Source organism: Pseudophryne corroboree, chromosome 7, assembly GCF_028390025.1.
Source record: "Pseudophryne corroboree isolate aPseCor3 chromosome 7, aPseCor3.hap2, whole genome shotgun sequence".
In the NCBI taxonomy this organism is placed as follows: domain Eukaryota; kingdom Metazoa; phylum Chordata; class Amphibia; order Anura; family Myobatrachidae; genus Pseudophryne; species Pseudophryne corroboree.
Window position 1 is genome coordinate 410114004 of NC_086450.1, and position 16718 is coordinate 410130721.

General features: G+C 46.1%; 1 protein-coding gene across 1 annotated transcript in view; it reads left to right on the forward strand.

The window, feature by feature from the left end:
- NTN3 (netrin 3) overlaps positions 1-16718 on the forward strand; it is a 130310-nt gene that overhangs the window by 102701 nt on the left and 10891 nt on the right. The window contains exons 4-5 of the mRNA XM_063934685.1: positions 7240-7389; positions 8508-8561. Coding sequence (XP_063790755.1) covers positions 7240-7389; positions 8508-8561 — 204 coding nt within the window. The remainder of the gene's footprint in view (positions 1-7239; positions 7390-8507; positions 8562-16718) is intronic.

The following is a 16718-nucleotide window of genomic DNA, read 5'->3' on the forward strand; positions in this document are numbered from 1 at the left end:
TAAAGAGTGTAGAAGTTGCCCATAGCAACCAATAAACTGATTGGTTGTTAAGGGCATTATCTCCACTTGTCCACTCAAGAACTCGCTGACCCCCAGTTCCTAAGCATTGGAGGGGCCAGACATTACTGAATGTTATTCCACTTTAACAGTTTTCAGGTTTGGTTAGAAAACTTTAAATACGTCCCTGTCATTCATATATTGATTACAAGACTTTACTAAATATCTTTGTTATGAGGAGGAAGGACGCCTATGGCCAATACATCAACATACAGCACTGTTATCTGTCCTGATGGGAAAATACACAGCCCCAGTTATCTGTATATTAAAGATTAACATTCTCCTGAAGATGCTCCTGCTGAGTGCTATCAGAGATTAAATCTCTTTATAGACGGAAAGAACACTGTTATTACTATTATCCAGTTACAGGTGGCTAAACTAAGCTCCTATAATAAGTGGGAAGACGCCCATAAGATAAGAAGCAACAACCTCTGTTAACTCATCACATCATTATAACCTTGCAGAATAGGAACTGGACAATTTTTCTGCTGTGATACCTCTTCCTTTGGGGATAATCCTGTACAGTTCATACCTCCAGAGCTCCAGGGTCCCTTTACTATAGGGCTTCCAGGCATAACCTGAATATTAGTCCTTTGTATCATAAGAGGTTTTATATTTCCATGTTATATCTTTTTATAGCAGACAAAGGGGTACATGTACTAAACTTTGGGGAGGTATAAAGTGGGCGGAGTATCAGCCAATCAGCTCCTAATGCTGTACACACTCCGGTCTGACGATTGGTAAGTGCATACACACTTACCAATCGTCCGCCCAATGTGTCGTGTCTGACGTCACAACTGGGCGCGCATTTAAAATGTGCACACCCAACTGATATGTCAGTCACTGGCGGACCCTGAAAACATTCAGATGCGCTGATATATCTGTAGATATATCAGCCATCGGCTGTGCTGCAGGGCCGACATATAGGGGGTACATACCCACTGACAGGCTTGCGCTATCGAACGGCCGATATATTGCTCACTGTGTACCCAGCTAACTGTCACATTACAGGCTGTGGCCCAGATTTATCAAGCCTTGGAGAGTGATAAATAGCACGGTGATAAAATACCAACCAATCAGCTCCTGTCATTTTTTATACACAGCCTGTGACATGTCAGTTAGGAGCTGATTGGCTGTTACTTTATCACTGTGCTATTTATCATTCAACAAGGCTTGATAAATGGGGGTCTGTGTTTGAAAAATGACTGGAGCTGGTTGGTTGCTACTTTATCAGTGTCCACTTTGGGGGTAATTCCAAGTTGATCGCAGCAGGAATTTTTTTAGCAGTTGGGCAAAACCATGTGCACTGCAGGGGAGGCAGATGTAACATGTTACATCTTCCTCCCCTGCAGTGCACATGGTTTTGCCCAACTGCTAAAAAATTTCCTGCTGCGATCAACTTGGAATGACCACCATTATCGCTCTCCAAGGCTTAGTACATAGGAGTCAATAACTTGTCGGTTCCATCGTACACTTCCCTCCTGCCAGTAATATACACTGCTCAAAAAAATAAAGGGAACACTAAAATAACACATCCTAGATCTGAATGAATAAAATACTCTTATTAAATACTTTGTTCTTTACATAGTTGAATGTGCTGACAACAAAATCACACAAAAATTATCAATGGAAATCAAATTTATTAACCCATGGAGGTCTGGATTTGGAGTCACCCTCAAAATTAAAGTGGAAAAACACACTACAGGCTAATTCAACTTTGATGTAATGTCCTTAAAAAAAAAAAAAATGAGGCTCAGTAGTGTGTGTGGCCTCCACGTGCCTGTATGACCTCCCTACAATGCCTGGGCATGCTCCTGATGAGGTGGCGGATCGTCTCCTGAGGGATCTCCTCCCAGACCTGGACTAAAGCATCCGCTAACTCCTGGACAGTCTGTGGTGCAATGGATGGAGCGAGACATGATGTCCCAGATGTGCTCAATTGGATTCAGGTCTGGGGAACGCGTGGGCCAGTCCATAGCATCAATGCCTTCGTCTTGCAGGAACTGCTGACACACTCCAGCCACATGACGTCTAGCATTGTCTTGCATTAGGAGGAACCCAGGGCCAACCGCACCAGCATATGGTCTCACAAGGGGTCTGAGGATCTCATCTCGGTACCTAATGGCAGCCAGTCTACCTCTGGCGAGCACATGGAGGGCTGTGTGGCCCCCCTAAGAAATGCCACCCCAAACCATTACTGACCCACTGCCAAACCGGTCATGCTGGAGGATGTTGCAGGCAGCAGAACGTTCTCCTTGGCATCTCCAGACTCTGTCACGTCTGTCACATGTGCTCAGTGAGAACCTGCTTTCATCTGTGAAGAGCACAGGGCGCCAGTGGCGAATTTGCCAATCTTGGTGTTCTCTGTCAAATACCAAATGTCCTGCACGGTGTTGGGCTGTAAGCACAACCCCCACCTGTGGACGTCGGGCCCTCATACCACCCTCATGGAGTCTGTTTCTGATTGTTTGAGTAGACACATGCACATATGTGGCTTGCTGGAGGTCATTTTGCAGGGCTCCTCCTGTTCCTCCTCGCACAAAGGCGGAGGTAACGGTCCTGCTGCTGGGTTGTTTCCCTCCTACGGCCTCCTCCACGTCTCCTGATGTACTGGCCTGTCTCCTGGTAGCGCCTCCATGCTCTGGACACTACACTGACAGACACAGCAAACCTTCTTGCCACAGCTCGCATTGATGTGCCATCCTGGATGAGCTGCACTACCTGAGCCACTTGTGTGGGTTGTAGGGAGGTCATACAGGCACGTGGAGGCCACACACACTACTGAGCCTCATTTTGACTTGTTTTAAGGACATTACATCAAAGTTGAATCAGCCTGTAGTGTGTTTTTCCACTTTAGTTTTGAGGGTGACTCCAAATCCAGACCTCCATGGGTTAATAAATTTGATTTCTATTGATAATTTTTGTGTGATTTTGTTGTCAGCACATTCAACTATGTAAAGAACAAAGTATTTAATAAGAATATTTCATTCATTCAGATCTAGGATGTGTTATTTTAGTGTTCCCTTTATTTTTTTGAGCAGTGTATTTTACCTGACCAACTTGCTGAGATTTCCCTCTATAGATAGGAATTAGCCTAACAGACTACGATATGGCGTGAATAATTCTATAATAGGGCCTTTTTCAGCTTCAGGTGCAATTTTGCTAAATCGCAAATCGTCCGATTATCAGACTGCTGTGCATGCGATGTGAACGCACTGCACGTACGCGACCCACGATTCTTATACCAACGCATCTTTCCGGGATGTGATCGCAGTTTAATTGACAGGCGGTGGGCGTTCGTGGGCGTACACATGGCATTTGCAGGGAGCGGTTGGGGAAGCGCAGGCCTGTCATGGCAATTTTTGGGTCGTGCATCTAAAGTCACTTGCGATTGCTGCGACTTAAAACATGGCGCCTGGTGCGATAGCATTCACATTATTGAGTAGCCCTGGCTCATCCGCAACTGTTGATGCAACTCGATTTCTGTGTAGGCCTCGCAATTTTGCGATTGCATCAGCTGTCCCCTTTTACCTTTCTGGGCGGCTCTTCACGTGCGATTTTTAGCAGAAGCAGGATTGAGAAAATCGCTTTTTCTGTCTCAATAGCAATCCAAGCTGAATAAGGTCCATAGCCTGTATATTCATCTAACAATTCTAGTGCATGGGAACTTGTCTAGGTTGCATAACGAATAATCCGAATGGTTTGGATGACTTCTGCAGTGGTTCAGGTCCTGTATTTTATGGTTTATCCAGTTGACATATTTAGTAGGCTTTTGATTCAGGGAACACACACAATTTGAAGGCTTCCTACGCTCTACAAAATACCAGCAGTGAAATAATTTGTGACGCCATCTCCCAGCACTTTGGCAGACGCTACAAGCCTATAAATCTCTATGGCGCTAGTGATCGCCAGTGGTTGCAACATCTTCAGTGAACCCTTTTCTTCTGCGCAGCTTCACTTCATTTCCTCCAGCAGATGGACGACAACACCAGTGGCAGTCTGTCATAGCAGCTAAGCCACTGGTGTGGCCTCAGCTACGTTTGTGTTAACCAGACTGAACTTAACTAGTTAAAGGCTCGTTGCAATAATATCCATTGGCCAGAACCATAGTTTTGACTTTAGTAGCTTTGATGATATAATATCTGTACTTATTTTGCTAGGATTGTGTATATGTATGCACATTATTACATACGGCATGTATATTTGCAGCAATTTATAGTGGAGCTACGCCCTATGCCCACAATTTCTTATTGAATGTTATCCAAGGTTGTTACTCGATTTTAAGTAGAAACAGGTTTAAAAAAAAAAAAAATCCATATGTTGTTCTAGTGAATGGATTGCATTTTCCTACTTTCCAACTATAGAGAATTCATGTCTAGAATGTCTGGGAAACCACTGTTCCTGTCCACTGACAGAACTATGGTGAAGGCCCCTTTACTTACACTCTAGATCAGTCCTCTGCGGCCTAGCCATAACCCAAAAGTTATAAAAAGGGGTTTGTAGTATACCCTGCTCCTTCCATCAAGTGCCCAACAGAAAAGATTTGCACTTCAGTAAAGGATTACCTCCCCATCCCAGTTTCCGGACAGCACCCACACACTTTCCTCGTTACCTGCAACTAGCTTACAGCTGGGATACCACATTGCACCAAGCACACTGTTCTGATGGTCTCGTGCAAACGTTTCACTTATTGGGAAACCTGACACAGTGGAAGTTAGCAGGTATTATGCAGACTAAGTGGCTGATACAAAACTGAACGCAGGTCAGTTATATATTGCGAGTTTTGGCTGTGCGCATGCTCCAGAGCTGAGTATATGTATCTACGGCTGATGCTGAGCAGTAAGCATCTTAGATGCATTACCACTGCCAATGAAAGGGCATAACTGAGTGGTAACGAGGTGCTCGCAGGTTGGATCAGTTCAGCGAGGGTGTGTCGACGGAACTGCCAGCTATACAGCGTATGCGTAGCTATGCCCATGGAGATCAGATGGAGCTCATGCATCAAGGATAGGAATGGTATGGGATCAGTATGAGATCCCGGCGGTCAGGAGACCGACAGCGAGCGCAGCATGTCCCCTCACCACGCTTCCAGTCCGGTGGCGACCATTGGTTGCCACAGGGTTATTTTCCCCCTCGGGTGGTGGCGTGGAATGTCACCGGGTGTCGGGATTCCGGCGTCAGTTTACTGACAGCAGAGGCGTAACTAGGGTAGGGTGAGTGGGGCACAGGAGAAGGGGGCGCCGCCGGCGGCCGTGGCATCATGTCCCGTCACGCCGAAATGTGAGGGGAGGAGAGCGCAGCGTCTCTCCCTTCCCTCACTGCCGCTAGCAGCGCTGCCAGCAGCGTTGCGTGTGTCCGGTCTCCGGCGGCGTTAGCCAATCAGAGCTTGCGGACCGGCTCCTGATTGGCTGCCGGTCCGCGAGCTCTGATTGGCTTGCGAACCTGCGCCACACAGCTGCCGGAGACCTGGAGCGGTGAGGGGGAGAGGCACTGCGCTGCGCTCTCCTCCCCTCACATATCAACACAAGCGGTGAGTGACCGGGGGGGGGGGGGGGGAGCACAGTGGGGCATGTAAGTGGCACAGTGGGGCATGTATCTGGCACAGTGGGGAATGTATCTGGCACAGTGGGGAATGTAACTGGCACAGTGGGGAATGTAACTGGCACAGTGGGGCATGTAACTGGCACTGTGGGGCAATGTATCTGGCACTGTGGGGCAATGTATCTGGCACTGTGGGGCAATGTATCCGGCACTGTGGGGCATGAATCCGGCACTGTGGGGCATGAATCCGGCACTGTGGGGCATGTATCCGGCACTGTGGGGCATGTATCCGGCACTGTGGGGCAATGTATCCGGCACTGTGGGCTATTTTCAGTGGCCACACCCCTTCTGGTGCGTGACAACACCCCTTCTGGTGTGTGGCCACGCGCCATTTTCCATCTTCCCCTGGGCTCCGAAAACCCTAGCTACGCCTTTGACTGACAGCCAGGATCCCGACAACTGGCAAATTGACAGCCTCCCAATGGTATAAGTGTGCGCTGAAGACCATGACAGCTAAGAAAACAAGAGTATATATAGGAGCATTATAGTGGCTAGATGAGTACAACTCAGGAAACGGGGAAATATCTGCATTTTGTTCCATTCACACGATGTTGGTATAATTACTGCTGACTTCCATTCAAAGCTGTTTCAACCCCTGATGTACTGTATCTAATGCCCCTTTCAGACCGCTGAAACAGAGTTGCACCCAGGATTTGTACACAAGCCCTTCATAGGTGCGACCAGCTGAGACCGTTTTCAGACTGGCGTCTTGACCCGGCTTATTGCCGTATTGGTGACATCACAGCCGACGCGGCCTGAGGCTGCGTATGGAGATGAGATGATCTCCAAGCGCCGCCACTTCCTATTCAGTGAACGGGTGCCAGGTCACATCGACCCGCCTTAAATATTTACACTGCACCGCGAGCCGAGCTGAAATACCAGGTCGCTCAACAGGGGTTGTTTCAGCTGGTCCCTCTCAGACTGCGCCGTAACCCGGGTTATTGCTGCATGTTCACGTACAATAACCCGGGTTATTGCTGTCTGTCTGAAAGCGGTATAAGGGTGATAAGAGTAGGGACATGAAACATTAGGTTCTATGGACAATGGAGTATGCTCTGTGAGATGTAAGGGAGGAGAAGTTAGAGATGGGGAAAGGTACCCTTTGGTGTCCCAGTTACATGTAAGTACTTATTTCTACATATCATGTCATGGTCTCATAGGAGAGAAGTTCTTGTGTCTCCAGAGCCCGTTGTACTGTTAAAAGAATAGTGGGGCAGATGTATTAAGCTTGGAGAAGTGATAAAGCAGTGATAAATGCAAGGTGATAACGCACCAGCCAATCGGCTCCAATATGTAAATTGGCAGTTAGGAGCTGATTGGCTGGTGCGTTATCACCTTGTACTTATCACTGCTTTATCACTTCTCCGGGCTTAATACATCTGCCCCAGTGATTCAGAAAATCTATGTCTTCCCAGTCCTGGCTTTTGCAGAACTGAGCTTATAAAATATGAAATAGTCAATGTTTAGCAACGAAGAAATGAAACTGAATGTTTAGATGCCTAACTGACCAACGTGTTGTGGGAGCTGTCAGTACTGTTGTTGCATTAAAGGTCAGAGGTCTAATTGTTGGTTCTCTTTCAGCTTGTGACTGCCATCCAGTGGGGGCAGCAGGTAAAACCTGCAACCAGACCACGGGGCAATGCCCTTGCAAAGATGGCGTGACGGGTCTAACATGTAACCGATGTGCCAAGGGATATCAGCAGAGCCGTTCACCAATTGCCCCTTGCATCAGTAAGTACCCTATATGTTACCTTTCCTGATTACTCTATGTATACTCATTCAATGTTTCATTACATCTGGTATTTCAGTGCGAGAGTCATTACATATTCAACAGCCCTCCTATTTAAGTGATCCACCTTACAACTGTGTGTAGTGCTGTAGAAACTGATGTATACAGAATAATCCTTTTTAGCTCTCTGGGGGTCTAATTACTAAGCCTTGGATGGAGATAAAGTCGCTGGAGATAAAGTACCAGCCAATCAGCTCCTAACTGTCATTTTTCAACACAGCCTGTGGCATGGCAGTTGGGAGCTGATTGGTTGGTACTTTATCTCCAGCCACTTTATCTCCATCCAAGGCTTAGTAAACAGACCACTAATGGGTACATTTACTAAGCAGTGATAAGAGCGGAGAAGTGAGCCAGTGGAGAAATTTCCCCATCAACCAATCAGCAGCTCTGTATCATTTTATAGTATGCAAATTATAGATGTTACTTCAGTGCTGATTGGCTGGCTCACTTCTCCGCTCTTATCACTGCTTAGTAAATGTCCCCCTTATAGTGAGCTATTAGAATTATGTAGGTATGACTCTGTATAGTCTCCTCTCTTCTGTACTGTATAACACCCTTCTAGTTCTTCCTATGATTCATTTTCCCTGTTCAAGATGTATCAAACTTTGGAGATAAAGGGCTAGATGCATCATCGCTTGGAAAATTGATAAAATGGAGAGTGAAAAAGTAGCAGCCAATCAGGTCCTAACTACCATGTCACAGGCTGTGTTTGAAAAATGGTAGTTAGGAGCTGATTGGCTGGTACTTTTTCACTCTCCATTTTATCACTTTCCAAGCGATGATGCATCTGGCCCATTGTACCAAACAATCAGCTTCTGCCATTTTTCAAACACAGCCTGTAAGATGACAGTTAGAAGCTGATTGGTACTTTCTCCAAGGTTTAATACATCTTCCCCTGAGTGTATAGACCTACAGTAGTCCTGTTATCTTGTGTAAACCCCATCTATTATCATTGACAGTATCATTTATCTCCGTCATCTTCCTTTCCCTCCAACTCATGACTTATGCAGTCACTACGAAATTATACATCATCTCTTCACTTTTTTTCTCACCCCCACAGAAATCCCAGCAGTGGTCCCTACCCCAGCCCTCACCAGCACAGAGGAGCCAGCTGGTAAGTTATACCATCTGCAGGAGGAAGGGGTGGTGCTCCGTTCTAGATAACAACCCCAGAGTAAATGAAATTAGCGCTGTTGCCAGTTCGTCATGTCAGGAGGAAGATGGTGGATGCCAGACATTTAAAGCGTGCATCAAAACACTGGGAATTCTTCCCTGCTTTCCGAGACAAGCTGTTCAGAAACAAGTTTTCCAGGCTCGTGGCCAGAGAATATGCCAGGCCGCAGGGGGTGGGAGCATGTGAAGCAATGGGTTAACTGGTCCTGGCCAATCTCCCAAAGTGAAGAAGGAAGACGAGGACACTTAGTTCGGGGAGGGTGGTGACTAAGTAGCTGAAGGAGAAAAACAATAGACATCCGAGCGACATAATGCCCAAGTTCTGCATTGTCCATTGTCATTTGTCAAGTAACGATAGTTAAGTAGCTGCCTACAACGATGTACTGTTCCATTACCACTGAGCGATACTGAAGGGCAGAAGCCCCTGGGGTAATGGGGTAAGAAGAATGGCAGAAAAAATCCCACAATGGGCTAAATTCACAAAAAAGGTGAATTTGTAATGAATAATGGGGGGGGGGGGGGGGGGGGAATCAGTGCTTTGATGCACATACAGGTATTTTACTACTTTGATTAAGACTTTAAAACTAATCTTTAAATTTGTGTGGTTTGATATAATCTTTTTTTATTTTATTTTAAATGTCCCTTTCATTTCTTTACGAAGTTTATACTATACATCCGTACAAGCTAACGATTTATGCAATCGCTACAGAATTCTACATCATCCTTTCATCCCTCCCCTGAAATCCCAGCAGAATCCCCACTCTTGCCCCCACCAGCAGTCTTACCATTTTAATAATGACAAATTCATGAACAGTTAATACATTTCTGAAATTCTGAAGCTTTTGTGAATTTTGGCCCAATGAATGATCCAGTAATTACTGAATGCGATGTTTTCCCAGGTCCTACAGTCATCGTATAATTATAACATGTAAATATAGTGACAGTAATAGATGTGCTTCTATTCTCCTGTTCTCATATAACTGAATTTCGTAAGTGGTGACAATCTTTATGCTGATTAACTGACTCCTGTGTGGCCACAGCTGGCCAAGGGGTGCTGAAGGGTTAAGAGAGCATTTGGGGTTCTGTGGAGCAGTCGCTGCCCACGTGTGGTTGGATGCCGGAGTACAGAGTACCCGCCGCTCTCTGATGATCTGTCTGAGGATCGGGGAGGGGAGGTGGCGGCTGGTCAGAACTCTTACACAGAAAATTCTTGTGGTCGGGATGTATTAACCCCACCACTGCCAGGTCTGCCACCACTTAGTCATTCTTTTTTCCAGCCAGCAGTGACATGTGTGCATAAATAGGTTCCTCTAACAGAAAATGTTACAGATAATTGCATACCCAGGTATTTAACATGTGCTTACAGTATCTTGCATAGACACTATGGGGGCTAGTTATCACAAGGAAAAGAGTCATAGATCCGACAAAGGTGGTCATTCCGAGTTGTTCGCTCGGTAAATTTCTTCGCATCGCAGCGATTTTCCGCTTATTGCGCATGCGCAATGTTCGCACTGCGACTGCGCCAAGTAAATTTGCTATGCAGTTAGGTATTTTACTCACGGCATTACGAGGTTTTTTCTTCGTTCTGGTGATCGTAATGTGATTGACAGGAAGTGGGTGTTTCTGGGCGGAAACTGGCCGTTTTATGGGAGTGTGTGAAAAAACGCTACCGTTTCTGGAAAAAACGCGGGAGTGGCTGGAGAAACGGAGGAGTGTCTGGGCGAACGCTGGGTGTGTTTGTGACGTCAAACCAGGAACGACAAGCACTGAACTGATCGCACTGGCAGAGTAAGTATCGAGCTACTCAGAAACTGCACAGAGAAGTCTTTTCGCAATATTGCAAATCTTTCGTTCGCAATTTTGATAAGCTAAGATTCACTCCCAGTAGGCGGCGGCTTAGCGTGTGCAAAGCTGCTAAAAGCAGCTTGCGAGCGAACAACTCGGAATGAAGGCCAAAATCCATTATTTTTAGCTGAAATTTCCCTATTTATCATTGACTACGGCATGCGATGACCATCGATGGGACACAGTGGCGATTATGCAATAGCTTTACCGTACAAACCATGGAGAAGCTAGTTAGCCCATATTTACCATGGACAGCAGTGGTACCTGCATCGGGATACGGTCATTAGGTCGACCACACTTAGGTCGACAGTCATTAGGTAGACATGGTCACTAGTTCGACATGGTCACTAGGTCGACATGTACTAGATCGACATGGAAAAAGGTCGACATGCGTTTAAAAGAAGGAAAAAAATTCTTCTCCTTTTTTTTTTCCAACTGTTTCATACTGTACCGTCCACGTGGACTACGATTGGGAATAGTAATCTGTGCAGAGCGCACCTAGGCATCTTGCCCGAATGCGAGGGGACACGGTGCACTAATTGGGGTTCCCCGTCACTTTACAAAGACAACGACACCAAAAAAACAAAACTTCATGTCGACCTAATGACCATGTTGACATAGTGACCATGTCGACCTAATGTATGCAAACCAATATTGGTCGACCTAATGACTGTCGACCTACGTGTGGTGGACCTAATGACCCATACCCCCTGCACCGCCGGATGTCCTCCTATGCTATCACCATATCAGGATGGCGATAGGAGCAGTACAAAGAAAAGAAAATATTATTCAATAAAGCATTTGTTTTAGTCTTAAAACTATATTAAAATATATTTCTTCACATTCACACCCAAACTTTCTGGTACCTAACTGAGGGGCCGAAGTTGGGAAATTGCTATTTGGCGACTTCTGCACTTCTGCACATCACAATCTAAGTCCCGGCGAGGGGCAGTGACAGGGTGTTTTTGGGGGCGGCATTGCGGCATTGGAAGACGCGGTCCAGGCCACAGAGGCGTGTCTAGACCATTTGTGGGGCGGCCCGCAGCAGCTGCGTGATGTCACATGCAGCCGCTGCAACCCAAAACATGGCGGCCCAGCAGCTACCCTTGCCCTGTGCTGGGCGGCCCTCCACATGCTAGAGACATGAGTTGTAGTTTTGCGATTTCTCGCAAAACTACAACTCATGCTAAATTAGGCCCTGAGCCAAAATCCCTCGGGGGGATCCGACCTCGAATTGAGACTCTCCCCGTGGTTCATAATTTTGATTTTAAATCCGAATTTCAGGTTTTGGATTGCAAAAATTATTTTTGCAGTTTTTATCAATTTTTATAATTAATTATCAATATATATTTTGTTTATTGATGTTTAGCCGAACCAATAACCAAATCCGAAGCAAAACACTTGAGGGTGGTTTTGCCAAAACCAAAACATGATGATGAATAAGAACCGAAACCAACAAATGGGGGTCAGCGCACATCTCTAATTATAATTTAAGTGCTATTAATGCACAATTACAAGTATATGGATTTAAAATCAAGCATCAATCAGAGCTGGATTTAGACCACATAGTGTCGACAGGCTCAAGGTCGATATGGTAAATGTTGACATATTACATGTTGACAAATTATGGGCCGTATTCAATAGCTGTCGTGTCCTTTCCGACGGAAAGCACCTGACAGCACTCTATGCAATGCCGGCCAAACCCGACAGGTTTGGCTCGGTCCCAACAGTGTCAATCCGACTTTTTTAAAAGTCGGATTGACATTGTCGGAAATGGGGCTAAAACCTGTCGGGTTTGGCCCCGTTTTCGACAATACACCCGGCTCGGTGGCTGAAGCCGCTGATCCGTGTGTATTATGACAGCATTCCGACAAATCCGATTTCCCGACTTGTCAGAAAAACTGAGCCCGGATTGAATAGGTCAGAAACCCTTCTGACCTATTCCAGTCGGAAACTGCAGTCTTTCCGAGAAGACGGCAGTTTCCGACTCTAATTGAATACACCCCTATTACTATATCGACATCATCATGTCTGCAGAAACCATGGCCCTCATTCCGAGTTGTTCGCTCGGTATTTTTCATCGCATCGCAATGAAAATCCGCTTAGTACGCATGCGCAATGTTCGCACTGCGACTGCGCCAAGTAACTTTGCTATGTAGAAAGTAATTTTACTCACGGCTTTTTCATCGCTCCGGCGATCGTAATGTGATTGACAGGAAATGGGTGTTACTGGGCGGAAACACGGCGTTTCAGGGGCGTGTGGCTGAAAACGCTACCGTTTCCGGAAAAAACGCAGGAGTGGCCGGAGAAACGGTGGGAGTGCCTGGGCGAACGCTGGGTGTGTTTGTGACGTCAAACAGGAACGACAAGCACTGAACTGATCGCACAGGCAGAGTAAGTCTGAAGCTACTCTGAAACTGCTAAGTAGTTAGTAATCGCAATATTGCGAATACATCGGTCGCAATTTTAAGAAGCTAAGATTCACTCCCAGTAGGCGGCGGCTTAGCGTGTGTAACTCTGCTAAATTCGCCTTGCGACCGATCAACTCGGAATGAGGGCCCATGTACAAAATATAGAGAACCCAACAAGCGATATACAACAGTAATCTGATGCGTAACATACATACAGCTGACATAGCAATAACTCAATACAGTACACTGAGGTACAGATTGTAAGCTTGTGTCTGTCAGTACCCAGCCTTGTCTTATTGCCCCGCTGCGGAGTATGCTGGCGCTATATAAATAAATCTCAGTAATAATAACAGTAGCCAGGACTCGGGTCTCCCCCGGAGAGAGAGTTGTTCCCCTCGCCTCGTCCTGCAGTCAGGGTGGAGGCCTGTTCAGCTCTGTTTGCTCTGACATTTTTTGCAAATTTCTTCCCTTATTTTGTGAAACTGAATCTCCCAGCGGAAATAATGATACCATTAACCCCTCGGACACCAGAGAGGTTGCCAACCTTTTGCAGTTTTCTGACCAGGCACAAAGTAAGTCTCTCAGCAGGGGAGGATAGAGAAAAAGTCTACCAGGTAATAGATCTGGCTTAGTCAACCTGTAGGCCTCCATTTGTTGTGGTGTACGAGGCCTGTACAACAATACAATGACATTCACAAGGGAGGCTGTTCACTAACAAAAGTGCAGCCTTGCATAGGACTCCCCTCCTTTTGCGATAAGCACTGAAGGGGAGATGTATCAAGCCTTGGGGAGAGATAGAATGGAGACGTTGCCCAAAGCAACCATTCAGGTTTTCTCTGTCACAGTCTGTGAAATGACAGAAGCTGATTGGTTCTTCATGTTATTCTGTCAAAGTGAAGTGAAGCGGACTGTCCGGGGCATGAAGACGTGAAATTCCATCATTATAGCACTGTTTCTGATGCACCAATGGCACCAATCGTAGCATTGTGCAGTGGGGGTTGGGCAGCGAATTGCATCACCCGTCACTTCCCACTTGGTCCTCCCCTCTAGGCTCTCTTGGTGGTGGTTTATTAGAAGTAGGCAAGCATATATACATTTCCAATTTTGTAATTGTATGAGGGGTGTGCAATAAGTTTCCAGATGTGCAGTGCATAGGTAGAGTAGACACAATCTGACTGTCTAGTTATAATCTGTAATCTCTGATGAGGGTGGTTCAATTAGCCATCAATGGATCTGGCAGGTGTTGGGACCAGCGCATGCGCAGACACTGCGGTGCAACTGCGCATGTGTAAACCCCCAGCTTCTATGGCCTGCATCGGCTGCAGCCATAGAAACCGGATTGGGCTGAAGGAAAGGCTGGGAGTGGCTTCCTACAGGAAGCCAGCTCTCTGCCTATTGCAGTTCAGTCTGGCAGTCCCAGAGGGAGGAAACACCTTCCAATGGGACTGCCTGTAGTGTCAGTAACTGACAGGTAGGACTTCCAATAGGAAGTCACTGGCAGTCACAGTGAAGCCAGTGCAGTAACGCACTGTATCTGGCTCACTGACACTGAGTGGGGTGGCGGATTTTACCAGGGGGGGTGCTGCAGTCTTGCAGCCCATATGTAAAATCCGCTACTGATAATTATTAATACATCAGACGAAAAGATATCCCGTGAGGTATTATAGTGACTAATAGAATCAGCTTCTATTGGGCATATTAAGCAATATTTTATTTACTATAATAATGTGAAAACACTTTTCACATCAGTTTAGTATCACATAAAGGGCAGTATTCAAATGATATATCATGCCCAATCTTCTTTCTAAAATGATCCCCGTTATCGTGCATATTGCACCCATAGTGATCAGGTTTAGCCGTGTAAAGGGTTGGGTGCCTGCTAGTCCAGGGGTAGAAAGCTGAAATAATGATACCATGCCCCCGTGGGCAGAAACAAAACGGGTGTGGAAAGGGGTGAAAAGAATTGAATACCGCCCAAAATGTATGAAAGGGCAATTGGAGCAGAATTTGCTAAATTTCCTTCCAAGCCGCTTAGTTTTACATTGCATATTCCCTACTTGTAATGGGAATTGTGATCTGCCCAAATGTACTAAAATTGTAAAAAAAATACCAGAGGGAGCCCTGTGATACTAACACCATCTTCAGATGGCATTACTAGGGCTTCTCTGACAGGTAAAGCAGAGCTCAGAGTCGGCTTCAGTGATCAGCCTTGTGTGTCTAGATAGACCGCAGGCTCATCACTGAAGAAAATGAATAGTTAAAAAATAAAATAATAAAATGAAACTTACTGTACCTGTATGCTGCTGCAATCATGGATCGGTGTCCGGCTCCTTCTTTCTGTGACCCCGGTCAGCTGGTACTGCGACACTCTCAGCTGGCATCTCACTTTACAGCACTGATCAGTGCTGATCATCTGAGGGTTATACAGAGAAAAGGAGCCGGACATCGATCCATGGGTGCATGTACGGTCACACTCTCAGGGTATGCGGATTGTGATAAATATGCCCTTGTATGTTTGAACCTTTGCATGTAAGCAACCTGCACTGACTAAATAACTCTCCAGTGAGACAGTAAACAACACAGCGAGATATGTTGTAACATGCAGGGATATAGAGGGACACATAGAGGCAGACACATTCACAGACACAATCAGGCTGTGTGGTGTGTATTACAGCCGCATTGGTAAACATGACCAGTATTTGGTAACTGGATTACAAGGTAAGAAGGAGGTTAGCTATATGATTGGGCTTGAGGTTTCTAAGCTGATTTCCTCTTTATGTGAATGGAAGCCTTAATGCCAGGCTCTGGGGGCCTGTCCTGCATGGGACCGGCACTGAATCCAGCTAAACTGTTCTTAGCAGACCCCAGGGAAGCTTAACTGTTCATTGGCATCCACAGTGCAATAGCACAGCCTCTAGAGATAGTGTAGACTGTATTAGATGCCATGACTTTCACCTGAGAATTTGTAGCATAGAACGCCTAACTGGAGCTAATGCCTGCGCTGTGACAAAGGGCATGATTCAGAGAAGGACAATAATGTAGTTGCAAGTGCGATTGTCTCTGCAACACAACTGCAGATATCAGCAACTGAAGCTACCGTCCCAGAAATGAAAAGATATGCCCACAGGAGATATCGAAACTCATTCACAATTGCGTACACATGCGCAGACTAGGTACGGCAGTAGCGACGCATGCGCCATGTTTTTGTATGTAAGTGCTCGTAGGTGACCGCAGATTCACGCACCGAAAATGGCCCTGATATGCCCTGCATTTTTGCTGCCACTCCCAGTTTACACCCCCAAACGGTCACTCTGCGACAAAGGGTGCATACACACTAGGAGATACCAAGTACGATGCGGCCGATATCAGCCGGTTCAGAATGATATCGTCTAGTGTGTACAGACGATATATCGCACGATGCACACTCCATGTAGGTCCGACGGGTGATATCGCAGACGAGGGCCATGCTGTTGAATGCAGCATGGCCGCCCCCGATGCTCCCGACATCGGCAAGTGTGTGTGCACCCTAAATCCTCATTGCGAGCGGGATCGCAGCAGCACATTGACGCATGCGCAGTGCGATCGTGTCACATGAGCAGTCTGATGATAATCGCTTTGTAGCGTGGAACATCGACATAGCATACATTTCTGAACCAGGCCCAGAGTTCACTATCCCTCAATGATTACAAGATACATAAGTCTATACTACACAGCTTCTACATAGTGTGTTCATAGAGAATATATTAGTCAAATACCTTCTGTTATCACCTGACATAACTGGCTGTGAGTTGTTCAAGGCGCTATAATCATAAGAAAAGGCCTAAAGACACAACATATGTATA